An 18345-nucleotide genomic window follows, 5' to 3' on the forward strand; every position below is an offset into this window, starting at 1 on the left:
CCTAAAGCGCCTCATCGCTCCCATCCGGCTCACTCTTCCCATCACCCACCGCACCCGGGCTATTCACCGGCGCCGCTTCGATTACTGCTGGTGTAGCCGCGCCAATGAGCAATGCGCGTCGAAGCGTGTCGGGCACGCGCAATCCCTCAATAAACTCCAGCATCTCTTCCTGTGACAAGCGCACCACGCGCTTCGTCTTGATGGGCGTCGATGTCCTCGCTACCTCATCCGACGTTTCGGCCGGAGCGGCACGGCGCTTCAGCTCTTTCGCCACCTCGGCTGTTGTTGCCCTTTCGGGTGGCTCTGCCGACGTGGCGGTAGCGCAGCCGTCTGCTGGAGCAGAGGCCGTCATCGAGGCGCGACTGCGCTTGGCGCCGGCGACTCCCTTTCTTCCATGCGGTACGGCGTCTGCTGTAGAGCCGTCACCCGCCGCGTCCGCGTAATCAGCGCCATCGGTTGCAGAGGAAGTGAAGTGCTGCTCGTCAGCGGGTGTCGCATTCACTACAGTCGTCGTCAGTGACGGATTCAGGAGAGGACTACTCGCGACTGTCGGTAAGGAAAGAGCAGCTGGCAGATTCCTAGCAGGCCGCATCCTCTTCCTCCGTATGGCGATGTGGCCATTCTCGAGCACCAGATCGTCAGCATCGTCGACCCAGGTGCAAGTGGTTCCGGCAGTACCGGGCGGATGAGTAGCCAATGCGACCTCAGAGGTGGGCCCATCCACGACACAGGCAACCGCGCGACTCCCTGGTCTTTCCTCGGCGTTGGCTTCATCGGCCCTCTCAATATCTTGCGACGCCTCCTCTTTTGCCTTGTCACTGTGCATGTCGCTGCACGGCTCGCTGCTGCTACGACTGCTCCACCCAGAGGAGGAGCTCCAGCCATCGTCATCGTTGACGCAACTGCCAGGTAGCCCTCGGTCGGCGGACGGTGGGAGCCCGCCGCGAGGAAAATGCGCGGTGGCTGCGGCGGCTGCTCCTGACCCGGAAGACTGTGGTGCTGAGGTCTGGCGATAGATCGGACTTCCCGGCTGACAGCGCCCCTCCACTTCCTCCCTGCTGAATACTTGAAGCGGAGGTGGTTCGGCGCACAAGGAGGCCAGCAACTCCTCCCTCTCGCCCGCGGAGAAGGTGTACGCAACGCAGCCCCCGTCGAACACACGGTGACCTGGCGGACCGCGAGCCTCAATCGGCAGCAACGAGGGAGATGGAATAGTATCCAGCACGAGCGACTGAGGCGCTGCCGATGCCGCTGAGGGCGACGGTTGGACAAGATGCAGGCGGTGTGAGGTAGCTGAAGCCACACTCTGGATCGCACTCGTTGAGGAGGCGCTCTCCGCCAGAGGGGCTGCGTGCGACACAGAAGGCGGTCGCAAAACAAAGTGTAGAGCACCTTGAAATAAGTCAGCGGCGCCATGCTTGCTCGCACTCTGAGCATGCACCCCATCACTGTCCGATGTGAGCCCACCGTCAATCTCGGGAACAACGTGACGTAGCGCTGCAGCAGCGTCCGGAAAGGAGCCGCGAATGCAGGGCTCTGAGAACTCTGCCGCAAACCCCACCTCCTCCAACTCCGCTGCCGCTGTTTGAGGCTCGGTGTGGGGAAGCGAGCAATAAGCCTTCGCATCAGTCGTCGATGGCTCATCGTCGTTCGGTGCCTCCGCCTTCCACGGGCTCCGGCGCACCGCCAAGGCGGCGGTACACATATACTGTGCATCCTCATATGTTATGGACACCGATGATGCCCCATCGGATGACGCGCCAGGTGCCACCGTGTTGAGAGACGTTGAGCCACCATTATGCGACTCGACGAGCGGTCGTTGCGCAAACAGTGGTGCTGCCATCACGCGGCCCGCAACGTCTGGCAGCTGGTTTGCGAGCCGCAGAAGGCTTTCCATATCCGCCGTATCATCAGCGGCTATTCCACCGCGAGGAGCGCAGCCACTCGCGTTGCGAGACGCGGAGGTGGCCTCCATGATCTGGAGGATACGTGGGGCAGTCCATGGCATCAAGATATCGTTGACTCCATTGAGCATTCTTTGCACACAGGGAGAGGCACGCACGCACGGTCACCGCCTCAAAGGGGGTGCGCCGCTGACTGTCCTCCTTTGCCCTTGGACAGGAGGAGAAACGCCAGAGGCTTTCAAAGAAAAACTGCAAAAAGAATAGCGGCGGTCTGTGGCAACAATCAGGCACGGCAGTGTGCGATACGTGACGCAGCGCTGTCGCTTTCTCTTCGATCAGCGCACGTGCTGGGTGGCCAAACGTGGTGTTCTATCGTGCTTGAGCGTCAGCTACCGTGCTCTCCCCCGTGTTACCACTGCCCCACCCACCCTCCCGATCGGCACTGAAGAGAGTCCGGCCAGGAGGAGAAGCTTGCAACGCTGTAGGAAAGAGATGAAGAACCGGATGAGCCAGTGGATGAGAAATCATCTACGACGGCGAGCAGCTCGCCTTTCTTTTTCCAGTCTGTGGGAGGGAAATGGGCTATGTGGTACGTGCAAGGGAGTTTAGAAATGCAACAGAGATAAAGACGGCGAACGTGAGCGTGAAGGGTACATCCAATGCCTTGAAACCCTCCACAGTGCGTGAAAGAGTCCATCATCCGTATGCGTGCCAACGCACGCACACCCTTTGGCACATATGAATCGCCCCACAAAAGTCACACATAGTGCCCGAGAAACGCTTAAGCTCGGACTCACGTGAAAAGATGCGAGCACCACGTAGAGAGCGCTGCACGCTGAACCCATGCAAGGAAAAGAGGGAGTGGGGTTCCCCGTTGTCGACTCGCCAGTCACCGTACCTTTGCGAGGAGGGGGGCGCGAGCACATCGACAAAGGCGTCTTTCGGCCGCCCCAATGCGTTGCATCGTTTCCTCCGTGCTCTTGCTGCTTCATCTCCTGATAAGCCCCAAATTTGCGTTTGCTTCTGTTTGTCTCCCCTCCCTACCCCACCCCTGCATGGAGACGAGAAGAGAGGATAGATGAAAGCATGCATTCAGAAAACAAAATGCCTATGAACATCGGCTCCCCGGGTAAAGGGGAGTGTAGAGGCGTTGCTATACATGTGTACCAAAACAACACAGTAAAAAAGCACGAAGTGCGAAGGTCTGCGGAGGTCGTGAAGAGCACGACAGAGGTCATCTAAAGCAACAGCAACGCCAAACGAACAAAAACAAATCAGCGGAATAAAGGCTGCATGAGCAGCAGCTAGACGAGCAGCATATCCTGTGTGGCTGTACTCGCATGCGTCTTGCGAGGCATGCGACCGACGAGTCGGTCTCTTCGCCCCGTGAAGAACGCAAATGACTGTGGTCAGCAAACCCTCGGTGTGGTGGCTGGACCGCCACCTCGGCAGCCACAGCATCTCACCTCTTGTGTGAGCTCTCCTCGTCGACGCACGGCTCTGTTAGACGCTTGTCATGAGGTCCTGCAAGGACGGAGCAAGGTCCGGGAACTGCGCCGATAGTTCCTCCATGATATTCACAACCGCCCGGCGGCCTTCATCCAGCCGCGCCGCCTCTGTCGCAGCCTCCTCCGGGTAGCACATGAGCCGGTACGCGCCTGCTTCGGCGTCTCGCAGCCGTTGAAGGTTGTTCTGCCGCAGCCGCTTCTCGTCCTCAGCGCGATTGCGCTCTTTCTTAGCTGCGGCGATTTGACCCTGCAAATCCTCGATCTGGGCGTCTAGGTTCTGTATCTCGTGCTGGGTGCGGTCCACGTCCGCTGCAATGCGGTCCATCTCTGCCATGCTCTCCTTGACCAGCTTTTCCTTCCTGCGCGACTCCTGCCGCTTTGCATTCAGCTCCTTGAAGAGGCGCATGTTCTCCTTCTCCACGGCGAGCCTAGTCACGCCGTTCTTGTTCTTCTGCGACGCGATCTGGATTGCCTTGCCTTTGGTCCGAATGATATCGCGGTGGTCGATCATCTTCTGCATCTCCTCGATGAGAAACTTCTGCTCGCGCTGCAGCTGCGACATGCGCTGCTCCATGAACGTGATCTCCTTCTTCATCTTCTCCATCTCGGCGCACCCAATTGTAGGGTCTAGCGCCATCTCTGTCTCCCGCGCAACTTGTAGCTTCCGCTCCCAGAACATGATGTCCCGCTCACACGAGAGGATCTGCTCAACGATGTCAGACTTGCTCTGGCGCATGTCCTCCACCTTCTTCTCAAGCTGAATTGCTTCACGCTTCCTCTCCTCGAGTCGGCGCACCAGGTCTTTTTCAAGGAAGAACACGTCGTCAGAGGCACTCTGCTGCGCACCGTTGTTTTGGCTGAGCAATGTGTTTACCCGCTTCATTTCTAGATGCATTGCGTTCGATTTGTTCTGCAAATTCGCAACCTGCTGCTTGCCTTCGCTGATGTTGGCGAGAAGGCGATCCTTTTTCTGTTTCAGGATGGTCGCCTTTGCCTGAGCATCGAGGATGGCTTCGTTGATGTCGTTCATGTTGTTCTTGTAGTTAACCAACTCGGTCTGCAACCGGATCCACTCCTGCTGCAGTGCTTCGTTCTCGCTAGACTTGGTGGCAATGGCCCTGGAAAGACTGTTGATCGTCGCCTCGAGGGGCCCGACATGATCGCCCTGCAAATCGTTGTGCGCTGCTAGAATCTGCTCGTACTGGTGATTGAGCTGGTCAAGCTGATTTTGCTTGCGATCGATCTCATTGTTGCGACGGCGGATGTCAGCCTGCATCTTTTCTATCATCGCACTACGTGACTGCAGCTCCTTCTCGAGGTCCGCCAGAGTGGTTGCGAGCGTTTCGTTGTAGGCTTTCGACTGCAGTGTATCCACACGGATTCGTGCCAGCTCGTTCTCCATCTGAGTCACCTTTTGCTCCTTTGCGCGGATCGACTCCTTGATCTTTCGGATTTCCTGCAGTGCGCCTTTGCTCTCCTGCTTCAACGTAGATTCCCTGCTCAGATGCACCAGCATTTCGTTCTCCATTTCAACGATGGCTTTGGCGTGCTTCGCAATCTGCTTTTCCACCTCCGATAGCTCAGCTGCCTTGAGTTTCATTTTCTGTTCGACGGCCTTGCGCTCTTCGACTGAGCTGGCGATGCTCTGCTCCAAAAGCGCATAGGCTTTAGTGGCCTCCTCCTTCTTCAGCAGAAGTCCGTCCATCTGCCTTTCCAAGATGATAATTTCGTTGTCAATGCGAGACATGAACGCAGTGAGCTTGGTGTTCTCTGCCTGCGACGTGCGAATGTCGTGACGGTAGCCAGTAATCTCGTTCTCGAGCACAAGCAGTTCATTCTTCTGCTGCTGCAGCGCCTCTTCTGTCTTCCGCACTGCATCCTGCCGTCGCTGCATGCCAATAAGAGAGCTTCGCCACTGCTGAACGAGTTGCTTCTTCTCCATAACAATGGCCTCCATCTCCGACGCGGCATCGGCCAATGTCTCGCGCGCGCGCTTGGTTTCCTCACGCTGGCTGCCTATCTGCTCATCTAGCATCGCGCTCTCGTTCTCTAGTGTCTCGATGCGCTTCTGCATGGAGAGAATGAGTGAGTCCTGTCGCAGCTTTGCCTTTTCCAAGTTAGTGATATCATCCTCAGTCTTGTGGGCGGCGCGACGCTCGAGCTCCACCTCATCCTTCAACTCCTGATTGAACCGCTCCACCTTCATCAGCGTCTCCGTCAGCTTAGCCAGCTCGTTGTGATAGCGGGTGTACTGTTTCTGCATATCATCAACTTTCTTCTGTGCGCTCTCTGCTGCAGAAGACAGCTCCTCGCGCGCACGCAGCTTGTCTTCATGTTGCTGTTGAATCGCGGCATGTTTTTCGTGGTACCCTTCCAGGGTTTTTTGCAGCGTTGCCAGATGCTGCTGGGCATTGTAGAGATCCACACCGCAGCTTTCGCGCTCTTTTTCTACACCTGATAGCTCATTGTTCGTCTCATGGATCTGTTGCGATAGCTCCTGCAAGTGTTTACGCAGCTGCTCCTCGATACGGCGCTGCACTGGTGCTAGAACATCTGATTCGGGGTCCATCTCAGAAACGTCGCTGTCGCTTTCGTAAGCGACGCTGTCATTGGGGGACCGCATTTTCACGAATACTTTCCCCTATGGTCGCTTCAGTATTTCTATGAAAATTCACAAGACTCCGCCAACGGGCTTTCGGCAGCTACAATAAAAGAAGTAGTACGTTCTAAAGGTCGACAGAAAAATAAGCAGTAATTCTGTCAAAAGGCAGAGAGGAAAAAAAGACAGGAAAGTTAGATGAACGCGGATAGAGGTTCCATCTCATGTTTGCATCACAGTGCGACGAATTCGGCACTTGCACAAATGCTCGGAAACAGAGTCTGCAAAAGCAGGGACAAAAATGACTCTCACAGACGACAGATACTGGTGCTCTGAGCTGCTGAGCAACATCATTCACAATCAGTTAGAGGCACAGTACTTTTCACTCTGCCTCACGCCTAGCTTTCAATACAGGAAAAAAAAGGAGGTCAGCCCGTGTCTTCGTTGTTCTTTATCCTGTCTTACTCTCTAACTCTCAAGACACCAAAAAGAAAGATGGCAATCATGTGAAGAGGGCTACTTGCTTGCTGCGCTGCCTTTCTCAGCAAGGCGCTTCTCTTCCTCTATGGCCCATTGCGGCATCTGGTTGATTTCACTATAGTTAGGAACCGGAGCCTGATCAATGCCATTCTGATGAGGGCGGTACTTTTCTGGAAGCTCCGGCACTACACGGTAGCTATAGTCTTTGGTCTTGAATTGTTTGTAGTACAGCCATTCCTCCTTCGTGTCGAAGCGCTCAGGAGGATTACCGTTTTGAAAAGCAAGCACTGCAGCGCGGATAGCACGGCGCGTGAGAAGTGGTACACCGCGCGTGCGAAGCTCGCGCTTGCTGCACGTCATCAAGTCATTCCAGTCTTTGAATGTTGCTTTGAAATCGCTTGTTGGCGCTAGGCGATGGACATCGGCTTTTTCTAAAAACACCTCATGATTCGGCACGTACGATGTCGGTGGGCGAATCACAACCGGAAGTACCTCGGAGCGCATTGATGTTTCGATAGGTGCGAGTTTGCGCGGGTCAGGCATGTACGTGTACTTGTATGCTTTGTGCGGACCCGTAGTCTGATCCAGAAATCTAGCTGTGTAGCGCATTTCGACGCCTGCTACTAAGCGCGACAGAAAATAGAGCTACGTGAGCAGCCCGCACTGTGAAGAAACGACGGAGTGAATAAAGCGACAAGGAAGCAAGAAAGAAGAAAAAGTGGATATCGAAGAAGAAATCGTCTTTGAGGATACCTCGAGATGGAAGCCACAAGCGGCTATACAGACTAAAAAACTCTGAGCTGCTTTGGAAAGCAGAGACGCGAAAAGCGACAAAGGCGTTTACGTTGCCGTTTCGCATGTCCGCGCGCCAGATAACCGAAGAGAGCAAACACGTTTTTATGCCCTGTTCCCTTGTCCTCTTACAAAAGCAGCTCACTCAACTCTGACAACTACCAGGTGAGCACTAAACGATATCTTCAGTCCAGGAGCGCAGCAGCTTCAGATCACGCACAAGATTTATCACTTTATGCATATTTGCCACTGATACTTGCTTACGAAAAATCCGAAAAGTTGGAGTAAAGTACCACCTATAATATGCTACGATTTCTCATTCGTGCCGGCTTTCACAGTTAGTGGGATGACTGTACCCCTGATCAGGGCTTCTAATGCCGGTGTAAACCACAACCGTTGACTACAAAACACTATTCTCCTCTAAGATATCATGTACAGGTCCTGTTTTCAATCTATCACTCCTTCTATTAGAAAATAATAGGTGACTTCACGACCATATGCACACTTTTCCTTTACAAAGTGTGCCCGCCCTCTGCCGTCCAGCACGAGCTCCAGCGCCACCCCACCCCGGCATGTCGCAGGCCCCATCCCGCCCTGCGAAGCAGCGGTGCGCGCACGCGGTACAGCAATGCGTCGGCCCAGTCATCTCAGCACCGCCTCCGCCTCAAGCCCCGACCACCACCACCGCCGCCGCATCGCGCAGGTCGCCTCACAGCCGCTCCCACATCATGCCGGTCGCCACGTGATGCAGCCCCCTCGGAGGGGCCTCGGGCTCCCCACACCAGCGGGCAGTGCGAGGGTCGGGTGGTGGGGTGCGTTCCAGCGACGCGGACACTCTGCCCATCATGTGGATGGCACACGTGTGCCCACGGTCGCAGGTCGCTCAGACGCAACGCCGTCCAAGACCTGCTATCCGACACCAGCAGCGACACATCGCTCTCACCTCGCCCCAGGTCGTAGGCGCCTCACCCTGTCACCACCAGAGGTGGCTCCGCATTTGGCAGGGATAGAGAGCGGCGGGCGGCTTCGCCTCCACCCAGAGAGAGTCGGCGTGTGTACTGAGCCTTGAGCTGATTGGGAATGGCGCAAGTATAAGAGCCAAAACTGAGTTGCATCTTCGCGGCCGCGTGTGTATGGAGTTAGTTTTTACAGTATAGGTGGCTTTTCGGCATCTCATCCATACTGTCATACCAGACCAGTCACTTGTCCCAGTGACGCCACAGTATTTATTGTGTTACCGGCGCATGAGGCGAAAAGATGCCCAATGAGGTTTAGAGTTACCGCGAAACTAAACGTCGGCACTACATTTTGAGTACGTCTGTGCACGAAGCCGTTGCACACACTTTAAAGAAGACTCTTGTACATGCTAGAAAGAGAACGAAGCATGAGCAAACGTGAGGTGGAAGGAGAAAGACTGTGGAGCTGCAGCTGTAACGACCATGTGGGAGATGAAGCAGTTTACAAGTGTATGAACTGGGGCACAAGCAGTAGAAAAGCACAAAAAATCTGCATGGTAGGCCCACACGAAGGAACAAAGACTAAGGGTGCTTTGTACCATGAAGCACTGAATGGGGGGGGTTCGTTTAGCAAGATGATAGTCGTGCGTGTGAGACGGATGGGAAAAATCTTTCACACAGCAGCGAAAATACACGGATGCCGTTCTCATCGTGCCAGTGTAACCTAGGATGAATCAGTGAAAGGGGTTTGCTGAATTTTATGCGCAATTTGTCGTGATCTATTGCAGGGGCTCAAAACAATGACAGTTTCTTAGGTGCAACCTGCACTCCGGGGAGGTAAAGCGGCATCACCGCCGAGGACAAGGAGCAGACGAGTGCGTGTAGGTCACACGCTTTGGCTATCCTTTAAAGCTCAGTTCTGCTTTGGTGACCAGAAAGGATTGTAGCAGAAACGATGAGAGTTTTGCAGCCCATGCTCAGATTCCGGTTTCCCTTCTAGTTTGAAAAGCGCCGGAGGGAAGTTACCTGCTGAGTCAATAGAGCGCACTGAAAGGGAGTACACATGCGTGGTTCTGTCTCTCCCCCCCCGAGTCTTGTATTCGAAGCAGCATGCAGCAACACTTTCTGCAGAACGTGACGAGGAGCCGTGCAAGTGCATCCTTTCACACATCCCCACTCTACCCCAAGAGTTGTGTGTGAATGGCAAACAATTTAGCGCGGCACGCAAGCAAAGTCCTAGTTAGCCGGTCCCCTGAGTCAGGGAAAACTCGAAAATAACACGATTGTTCTCTCTTGTCTACGGTGGTACGGCGCCCAAAGAGAGGGAGATCGCTGCCCAGGGGAGAATTATGGCAAAACCGTAGTCAATAAAAACACCTGCTAAGGTGTTATAGTGACTATGAGATCGCGCATCTTTTCGGTGCCGCTTGCCAAATCAGCATTACTAAAGTCCATGGGGAGGCAGGTATCGGTTCGCATTGCGCTCCATGAAAACTCTTCCTGAAGTTCTCAGCGTTCCTCTTTTGCGCGCCATGGCGAAAGGCGCATGTACGCTAGCTATACCCCCGCCGTGATACACGCAAATACATGTGAAGCAGCCCCCACAGCTCTGCTGGGCTGCATTGAATTTTCTCCGGTTATCCTTTCTCCCATCTTTTTTTCATGATCGGTTACATGCTTCCATCGAAAAACACAAGCTTGGCCCTTTTGATGTAGAGTGTGCGGAAGAGTGCGGACGGCGTCAAGGCACATGTTCCTTGGCACTACTGGTAAGTCTCTCACATCATCCTCGCACCTGCTAGCAGCCACATGGGAAAATGCACTAAAGCATTTCCGGCGTGCCCTCCTGGAGTGCGGTTCTCCATTAGACATTGAGCACTCACAAAGAATTGGACTGCTTTTTTCCCAGCACGTAGGGAACACAAATGAACTCAAACGATGGGCATCCATTTTTGATGCTGAAGCTGTGCCAACAACAGCGCTTATTCTCAAGGCACTCGTGAATCACGGCCAGTGGCAGACGGCCGTTAAACTCCTCGAGCTCAACAAAGAAAGCGGAGTTGCATGCGAATTGAGTGAAGTTTTGGGTCAATGCCTTGTAGCCAGAGGGCTTTGGCAGCAGACACTGAAACTAGCAGACTTTCTTCAGTGTCGACATGACGTTGCACCGAGCGAAAAAGGCCTTGCTCTAAGTAATACCTCGTTGCTAAGTACAAGGGAGCGCAACGATACCCACCAAATGGCATCAAATCCAGCTTTTCTACCGGAAGAGGAAAGGGCAACGTACTGTGGATTTATTTCTGCTGTCGCTCGTGCATATCCTTTAAAGCGGGACTGGAAAGAAGCGGTGAGAATCCTACACGATCTAGAGCAGCTCGTCGATGGCGAGACGAAACGGAAGCTCTACGCATACAGAATTGCTCGACTTGTACACGACGGACAAGCGTACAAGAACGTAATCGAAAAGAGCCGGTGCGAACTGGGATTTCGCACATCACCGTCACTGGTCCGCTCACTTCTTCACTGCGCCATAGCAACAAGCGACTGCAGTCTTACCATGAACTGTCTGAAGCTGCTGTGCTCGTTCGGCCCCACTGCAGTATCTGTAAGGCTTTTCGAAACAGCTTGCCGCCTGCTTGTGTCGTCTGATGAAACTTTGACAAAGGACGATCTTGTTCGGTTTGAATCTGTTGTCTGTGAGAACGCCGCTTTGGTGAAGGACAGGAAATTGCAGAAGTTGATATCTGCCTTCTGCGCTGACTACGATTTGAAAATACCCATTTTCCTGTCATCTATTTCGATGTTGGCTTCATCGTCGAAAACTGTGATGGCACCATCACTCGTGAACAGCATAACCAATCTCGACCGACTCGCGAGCACACTCATTTCTCAGAGCCGATGGGTGGAGGCGTTGCATGTGGCTACCCTAATCAGAAATGGGGCTGCAAAGAGCGATAATGAGCGCATCATCATCGACATGCTGCGTGGAAGTTGCTCATCGTGGGTGAAAACGTTGCAGTTTTTTACATCATAAGCAAGCACCCGGCAACGTGTTGGAAACCACCCTTATACACAGCGAGCAACTGAATGCTTTAGCGGAGCACAATTCACCAGCTGCCGTATTTCTTTTAAATACCAAGAACTGTACTAGAAGAAAATCGAAAAGTGAATGACAGCAATTTCGGCGCTGTCGCTTTTCTACTAGTCGTGTTTTACGACGCCTTGCTGACAACCACCTACAGAGCACTTGACCTTGGCGTTCGTGAGTTTTCTTGAGAGGGCTCTTTCCGATTTTTCTCCGGCTTACATTCCCCGCCTTTTTATTGATATGATCGTGTCTAGGCCACGAAGCACACTCATTGTGACCACCATTCTCTCCCCGAAAAAACAGCCCCCCAAATCGCTGCGTCTTCAAAGGATTATATCAAAATCCACGAGCCCATCTCTTTCACAATGTCGCGCAATATGATCGTCAACATGTCTTTTAACTGCCCCGAGATTCAAATTCTCGGGCCGGTGCAAGAGAGCACCATTGAACGACTCAATGAGGTGCTTCCTGACTCGACAACTTCGACTCGCAGCATCCGCAGTAACCAGCCAAAGTTCGAGTACCTGTCGAATCCTGATCACTGGAGAATCAAACTGGACAACCAGTTCTGCGACCTCGAGGGTGTGTCGCGCTTGATTGTTCTTTTGCTGGACGCGCTCGAGGAAGAGGGCGGCTGGACGCTTATATCGTCCCAGGCTTCCAGTTCTTCTCATGGAGGCGCACTGCAGCAGGATTTCGTGTCGAACTACAAGCTTTTCTTCTCCAAGTACCAAGATGACGAGTGAGCACAGATGTAGTTGATATGGGGAATGCGTTTCTTTTACCATTTCCTCCTTCGCTATGAAGATAAAAATCAAAAGGAGGTTCAACGCCGTTTGATAGCGTGGCTTTTATTGAAAGCTCTAAGCCAGCAGACGCAGTTTGTTCTCTATGTAGTGTCAGAAATTTCCGTTGATGTATACTAGTTTTTTGTGTGTGTTGTGCGAAGCAGAGTAAATACAGCAAAAAAGTGACCGCGTGAGCAGTGCGCCTTAGCTGCAGGTCAAGGATGATGTATGCAGTACGTATGCTGCCTAGTTTGCATGCAAATAGCATTTTTTCTTTCTCCAGCACTTGGAACGCCAAGAAAAATATACAGATGATACGTTGCCCAATCTCCTGTTGTTGGTGATTGCCGCATCTCTTATGCTTCGTCGCTAAAAGCTGCGTTCGCGATGCGCTTGTTGCGGAAGTAATGCAGAAGCCTGGCAAAGAATGTGCATTGTTGTCTCAGCTGTACTCTTTTCCCTACACCTCGTGTCTCTACTGCTTTGCGTAGTGTGCTCGCTTAGTTGATGGTTTGAATATCACTCTCAAGGGATCTTTCCCCTCTGTAGCAATGTCCGAGGAAGCGACCGCCCCAAAGAAGCAGCCTGTGGAGGACGCAACTGGGCCAACAAACGGACTCGGCGTGGATGACAGAACCATGAGTGACATCATCGACAAGCTGCGAATGCTCGACTACGAAACCAATTTCTGCCGCAGCTTCAAGCCACCGTTCAGCCCTCTCAACCCGTACTACTTTTCAGGTCCTTCATCAATAGACAACCCGAACGCCCAGTTTTACTATTTTACCTCCTTGTGTGTGTGGCTCATGAAGTTGTGTGGTCACCAGTTTGATGCTCCCGGGCAATTCGATGACCCGAACGCCTCTTCGACGACGATCCTGGCAGAGCTGCGCTCGATGAACATCGCAATCGCAAACATCGCACCAACCCGCCTCAAGCAGGGCAGCGGCGAGGCAGTTTTGGCTGTTCTATCTGCTCTTGTGAATGCAGCACTCTCTAGCACTGGCTACGATTTTCAGCCGATCGATTACGGGCAGGTAGGGAGATACGATGAGCTGGCCGCCGTCGCAGACGCCGAGGACGAGCAGGGTGAGGACGAGATTGAGGATAATGTCGTTATCGACAGCGACGACGACGACGAGGTTTATGTGGGCGCTGTTAGTGGGAATCGAAGCGCCAAAAGCGACGCGGACCGTCCTCCGACGCCCAAGGTAGATGCCGAAGAGTGGAAGATGGAGGTGGAGCGCGTTGCCCCGCTGCTTCAGGTGCGCCAATCTTCCCTAGACGACTGGCGCTCGCGTATTGAGAGCGCCACGGTTTTGCTCAAAGCTGTAGAGAACATGTACCCCGATGTCAAGCAGATGCTTGAACGCCTTGCCGGTGACATGGATAAGTCACGCGACCGGATACAAAAGCGGGAACAAACGCTGGCACAGCAGTTTTCTGATCAGGTGGAGGATTATCGCGTGAAGTTGCGCGAACTCAACACCTCGCGTGATTCAGCTAACGTGGCGCAGCAAACCGTGCAGCAGATGACGGTGGAGCTGAACCAGATCAGTGAGCTTCTGGACCAGACGAAGCGCGATATTGCAGAAAGACAGGCCAAGATATCTGATACGACTCCGCTCATTCAGGTGAAGGAAGCGGTGGTCAAGGTGCAGGCCGAGATCAAACTCATGTCCTTGCGGATCGGCATTCTTCAGAATGGCGTTTTGCAGCACGTTATGAAACAAACCAAGGCTCGGCGTGAGGGACCAACCGTAGAGGGCACAGAGATGTACAGCGGCGAGATCATGTTTTCTTAAAGATGTCTTTAAGGCTTACGTGAGCTATTCTGGCTCATTGTTACTGTGCGCCCCTTCTGAACAAGTGTTTCACCCTTCAGTTTCGACGCTAGGAAAGAGGAGGCAAAGATGAGAGCTACCTTCACCAGCTCCCGGCCGCGGCTACGTGCATGAGTGATTCCGGTCAGGCTTTCCTTGTGCTTTTGTGTCAAGCGCAACAATCTCTTTTGTGAGCTTTTTTTTTCGACGTTTCGGGCATGTGTGAGGTTTTCTGCGTTCGATGTATTTGTTTCTCTTTGATGGTGACATCAGGCGTTCGATTTGCCCTGTTTTATGAGTTCGTGCTACCCAAGAATCCACACCACCGGAATGCAAAACGCAAATTGAAAGCAAGCCGCAAACGAAACAAACAAAAAAGGGGCGTGGCGGTGGCGCATTCTGAGTGCCATGAGTAGGCCAGCTGACGAGGTGTCGCTGAACTCATTGATTGATTGAGGGAGGGCTAATGCGGCGGACGGTGTAACTGGTCAGCGTTCTCGCAGGATATACTACGCTTCCAAATACCTCCGTCGAGGCCAATGATGCATAAAGAAAGGTCACTCGGTAATACTGATGAGGCTGAACTCTCCAACTTGAAGCACGCTCTTTAAACAACTTCTCGCGCCTCTTTCCTCTCTTGACATGGATGATCTCTTTCGGAAACTCTCACATGTGCTTCAGCTCTCACGTCACAGTGAATACCACAAAACCGCCCTTCTCGAGCTTCGGAGCGCTTTTTTCGACGATGTGGACAAAAGGTGCGGCGTAGGCGAGGACATATCTTACTCCTTTCCCAGCTTCTAGATTCGAAGTGAATTTTCATTTTCTGTTCCTTTCCCTACTACCGTTCTTATCACAGACGCTATCGATGCCATCGCGCGCCTGTCTTTTGTATTTCTTTTTTTTTTTCAGTTCTCCACATTCACATCTGCGCTAAATGGCCTGTGGGTTGCTAGATGTCCGCGGAGGCCCGCATTTCGCAGTTGCAGGATGAGGCGAGCGATCTCCGAAGGCAGGTGACAATGCTGAAAGAGGTACTGGAAACCGAGCTGGAACGCATGCGTGCGGAGGTGCAACGCCTTCTCAACGAGGCAAAGCAGTTTCTCGCCACCTGCAAAGAGGACTCGGTAACCCGCATGGATCGTCTGGATCCGGCCAAACGGACTCTCACTCGAGCATGCGAGCGCGCGATCCGCACAGAAGAGCTCCAGGAGGCCGAGGAAACAGCTGGCTTTGCAAGCGAGCAGCTGATGTGTGCTGCAGTTGCCAGAGCTGCGAATAATTTAGCTGAAGGTGCGACACCTCGGTCAACAGGCACGGACAAAACAACGTATCCCTCCGTACTGTCCACACAGTGCTCAGCTGCTAGGGACGCAGCAGGTGGCGACGGATTCACTGCCAGAGACGCAATACGGTGCCTGATTCCCCGTGTGGAGCAAGTGTTCGACTTCTACGCAGCGTTGCATGTAACGGACGCCAAACTGCTGTATCCGACAATGCACCTGCCTCAGTTCACCACAATGGCACGTGACGGCGCTCTCGATCGCGGGTGTCGTCCTCTCCTTCCAGAGTTGTTGTGGATGACGGCCCTGCGCGACTTGCCTTCCACTGGCGGCCGCGAACGCACAGATCGGCGTCACGGCAGTACCTTGCTGCTTCCGCGTGTCTTCGACGGCGACTCTCTGTTCCAGCCGGTTACCGCGCGGAGGGACTTGTTTGTACATGAACGGCTCCGAGCAATTACGAAGGCGGAGTTCCCACGCGTGCTTTACGTCATTTTTCGCGCCGCCGTCCACAACGGACAGGAAGGCGCTGCTGCACCCGAGGCCTTCTGCGCCTACCTCTCGGAACACTTCTTGCCCACCGTGGAACGCTGCATTCGCCGTCGAAAAGCCGCTCGCACCCTCTTGATTGACGGCAAGGCTGCTTGTTTCGACCCAAGTGCTCTATCCCCACGAGCAGGAGTACCTAACACACTAGCCGCATCAGATTTGCCGACGACAGCAACAGGTGTATGCTCTCCGTTACCGCCCTTTGCCGACATTGTAGCAGCATACGGCAGCGATGCGGGAGTGCAAAGGGTTGCCCAGCAATTCACGCCGCGGCTGAAACGGTGCTTTCGGCACGCGGTGCGGTGCCTTCCTACAAGCCGCGCCGAAGATGCCCGCATGAGCGTTGACGCCTTCGTGGAGAGTGCTCGACAGCATCACTTACTCCCGCTGATTTCACGAGAGCAGCTCAGGGACATCTTCGTCTTCTGTCTTACATTGGACGGCGACAGCGCTCCCGGTGCCGCGGGAAGTGGGAGACTGTCAACGAAGCAAGCAGCGTCGCTGACCGCTCGCGACAGCATCACATGCTTTTCCTTCATCACTGCAGCCATGTACTGCCTCGCGGAGGTCATCTATGGTGGCTCGCCGTCGTTGCGTCAGCAGTATGCATCGCCCTGTGCGCGAACCTCGAAGCTTCTGGTGAAGATGTTCGTACTGTGACGCCGTCCAACGTGGAAACGTGCACGCACGGTAAAAGGCAGAAGAGAGGGGGAGACCCTTGGGCGGCTGCTACCCATAAGACACCTGCAAAATCATGTATGCACGTCGTTCCGGACTGTGTGCGTCTCCCTTCTCTCTTGCAGGTCATGGACCGCGCCAGAGACTGATTTTACTGTAGATTCTGTGAGATGAAAGAAAAACACGGGTGAGACATACACGCGCGAAAGGAATAGCTGCGGGTTTCATGTAGGTGCCGCATACCTCCCTCCATCTCTTCCCCCGCCCCTCGCACACCAACACATACATATATATATATATATATGCGTACCCATGCCTGCACCCTCTTCCTTTTTTTTCTACCCTGCTTGCATCCAGACATAACATCGAACTCAAGACAACTAGAGAGAGAAGCCACGCAGTGCTCGCGCCGAAGGAACGACTTCAGCGCAAGAGTGAGCGCTGCTTTTTTTTTTCGCGGTTGCGTGTATATATGTGTGCCATACTGAATGCACATTGAGAAAACAAGTGGCAGTAGCGACTGCCCCGCTTCCTTTATATGCACCGTTGATCCATGTGCTACTTGCCTATCCACACCATTCTCTGCTCCTGCACCTCTCTTCTGTTCCGCACTTCCTTGTTTTCTGCTTCTTTCCATTGCCTTCTCCTCTCAACACCGCCGCCATCACGTGTATCATCTGGCCCTTTTCCTCCGCTGCTACTCTGTGTCGAGCGAGAAGGACAACAAGAAAGGGAGGCGGGCTGCTAGGCGTTAAGGTTTCTCTGTGCCAAGTGGTCCTTTTATTTGTGACACTTGCCTGAGCCAACTCGTCCCGAGCGCGATGTCCGTCTCAGCAAAGGCTCAAGGCTCTGTGAAGGGCTCCAAAGGTCATAGCTCGACCACAGGCGGGCCGTCGAAGAACAACCGAAATCACTTTACTGCTGCGGACGCCGCCGCAGCCGCGCTACCCGACCCCATCGCGTACTTGGGTGGGAAGCAGCGTTCGGCAAACAGACGTGCCAAGTGCCACAAGCAGTTTGAAGAAATCGCACGGGCCATATGCGCTATGAATTCGTCCACTCTGCCGGTGACAGAAGCCGCAGGGAGCTCGTCGAGGTGCGCTTCTGTTGCCTCGCCGTCACCTTCGTCAAACCTAACGACAGAGCAGTTGTTTCCCACGCTGCAAGTAGGGTACCTCGCGCGGGCCTTGGGTCTAAATGTGTCAAATCAGCAAGCAGCCTCAATCGTGGAGCTCGTCGAAGACGACGGTCCCTCAACCGGGTTTGTCGACCGTCGCAAGCTGGGGCACGTTCTAGTGGATGCAATGATGACAGGAACGCTAGGTGGACCGACTCTTCATGCGTTTGCGGCCGAGAATTTCGCCGCAACAACGCCCGCCAGCGACGACGGCCCTGTACGCCTCTCTGCAGAGCGTCTTGTCAACTTCGTTCCGTCAGTGTGCGTGCGGGAGGAGGAGGTTACACTGCTTCGAGCCTTCGAGGCACTGGATAAGGAGCAGAAGGGCTACCTGGAAGAGGTGGAGCTCCGCGCTGCCATGATGGAAGGCGATGAATGCTTCTCGAGTGAAGAAGTGGACAATATGTGGATGGCCATGCTTGACCCAGAAACGAATCGAGCACACTACCGTGACTTTGCTGAGATACTAGCCAGGGACTGAGGGTGGCGAGAGCACCGCATACCGATATGATTCAGCCCCCTGCTTCTCCCACCACCACAGCTGTGTGACTCGAAACAGGTGTGTAGAAGAGGGGGGGTGCCGACACGATACAGTACGCACGGCCATTGTCCTTGTTTTGTCTTCCTCCTTTGACATCTGCGTCTCTCGTCTTGTGAATGCCCCGGAGAAGGTGCCGGTGAGACAGAGACGGCGGCAGAGCAGCGGTATTTTTGATGCTC

At 53.8% G+C, this 18345-nt stretch overlaps 8 protein-coding genes across 8 annotated transcripts; 5 read left to right on the top strand and 3 right to left on the bottom strand.

Moving 5' to 3' along the window:
* Nucleotide 1: 1 nt before the first annotated feature.
* Nucleotides 2–2035, bottom strand: LINJ_33_0620 (conserved hypothetical protein; the record flags this gene model as incomplete). The annotated part of the gene is made up of 1 exon (XM_001468105.1): nucleotides 2–2035. The coding sequence occupies one exon, from the start codon at nucleotides 2033–2035 to the stop codon at nucleotides 2–4; it is 2034 nt and encodes a 677-aa protein (XP_001468142.1).
* Nucleotides 2036–3407: 1372 nt separating this feature from the next.
* LINJ_33_0630 (conserved hypothetical protein) lies at nucleotides 3408–6035 on the bottom strand (the record flags this gene model as incomplete). The annotated part of the gene is made up of 1 exon (XM_001468106.1): nucleotides 3408–6035. One exon carries the CDS (start codon nucleotides 6033–6035, stop codon nucleotides 3408–3410), a length of 2628 nt encoding a protein of 875 aa, XP_001468143.1.
* Nucleotides 6036–6527: 492 nt separating this feature from the next.
* LINJ_33_0640 (conserved hypothetical protein) lies at nucleotides 6528–7100 on the bottom strand (the record flags this gene model as incomplete). The annotated part of the gene is made up of 1 exon (XM_001468107.1): nucleotides 6528–7100. The coding sequence occupies one exon, from the start codon at nucleotides 7098–7100 to the stop codon at nucleotides 6528–6530; it is 573 nt and encodes a 190-aa protein (XP_001468144.1).
* Nucleotides 7101–9989: 2889 nt separating this feature from the next.
* On the top strand, nucleotides 9990–11273 carry LINJ_33_0650 (conserved hypothetical protein; the record flags this gene model as incomplete). Its single annotated transcript, XM_001468108.1, has 1 exon — nucleotides 9990–11273. One exon carries the CDS (start codon nucleotides 9990–9992, stop codon nucleotides 11271–11273), a length of 1284 nt encoding a protein of 427 aa, XP_001468145.1.
* A 419-nt stretch (nucleotides 11274–11692) lies between these two features.
* LINJ_33_0660 (conserved hypothetical protein) lies at nucleotides 11693–12073 on the top strand (the record flags this gene model as incomplete). Its single annotated transcript, XM_001468109.1, has 1 exon — nucleotides 11693–12073. The coding sequence occupies one exon, from the start codon at nucleotides 11693–11695 to the stop codon at nucleotides 12071–12073; it is 381 nt and encodes a 126-aa protein (XP_001468146.1).
* Nucleotides 12074–13011: 938 nt separating this feature from the next.
* On the top strand, nucleotides 13012–13920 carry LINJ_33_0670 (conserved hypothetical protein; the record flags this gene model as incomplete). The annotated part of the gene is made up of 1 exon (XM_001468110.1): nucleotides 13012–13920. The coding sequence occupies one exon, from the start codon at nucleotides 13012–13014 to the stop codon at nucleotides 13918–13920; it is 909 nt and encodes a 302-aa protein (XP_001468147.1).
* A 1040-nt stretch (nucleotides 13921–14960) lies between these two features.
* On the top strand, nucleotides 14961–16430 carry LINJ_33_0680 (conserved hypothetical protein; the record flags this gene model as incomplete). The annotated part of the gene is made up of 1 exon (XM_001468111.1): nucleotides 14961–16430. One exon carries the CDS (start codon nucleotides 14961–14963, stop codon nucleotides 16428–16430), a length of 1470 nt encoding a protein of 489 aa, XP_001468148.1.
* Nucleotides 16431–17752: 1322 nt separating this feature from the next.
* On the top strand, nucleotides 17753–18106 carry LINJ_33_0690 (conserved hypothetical protein; the record flags this gene model as incomplete). Its single annotated transcript, XM_001468112.1, has 1 exon — nucleotides 17753–18106. One exon carries the CDS (start codon nucleotides 17753–17755, stop codon nucleotides 18104–18106), a length of 354 nt encoding a protein of 117 aa, XP_001468149.1.
* Nucleotides 18107–18345: the final 239 nt, after the last annotated feature.

This window comes from Leishmania infantum, chromosome 33, assembly GCF_000002875.2.
Source record: "Leishmania infantum JPCM5 genome chromosome 33".
NCBI lineage: Eukaryota > Euglenozoa > Kinetoplastea > Trypanosomatida > Trypanosomatidae > Leishmania > Leishmania infantum.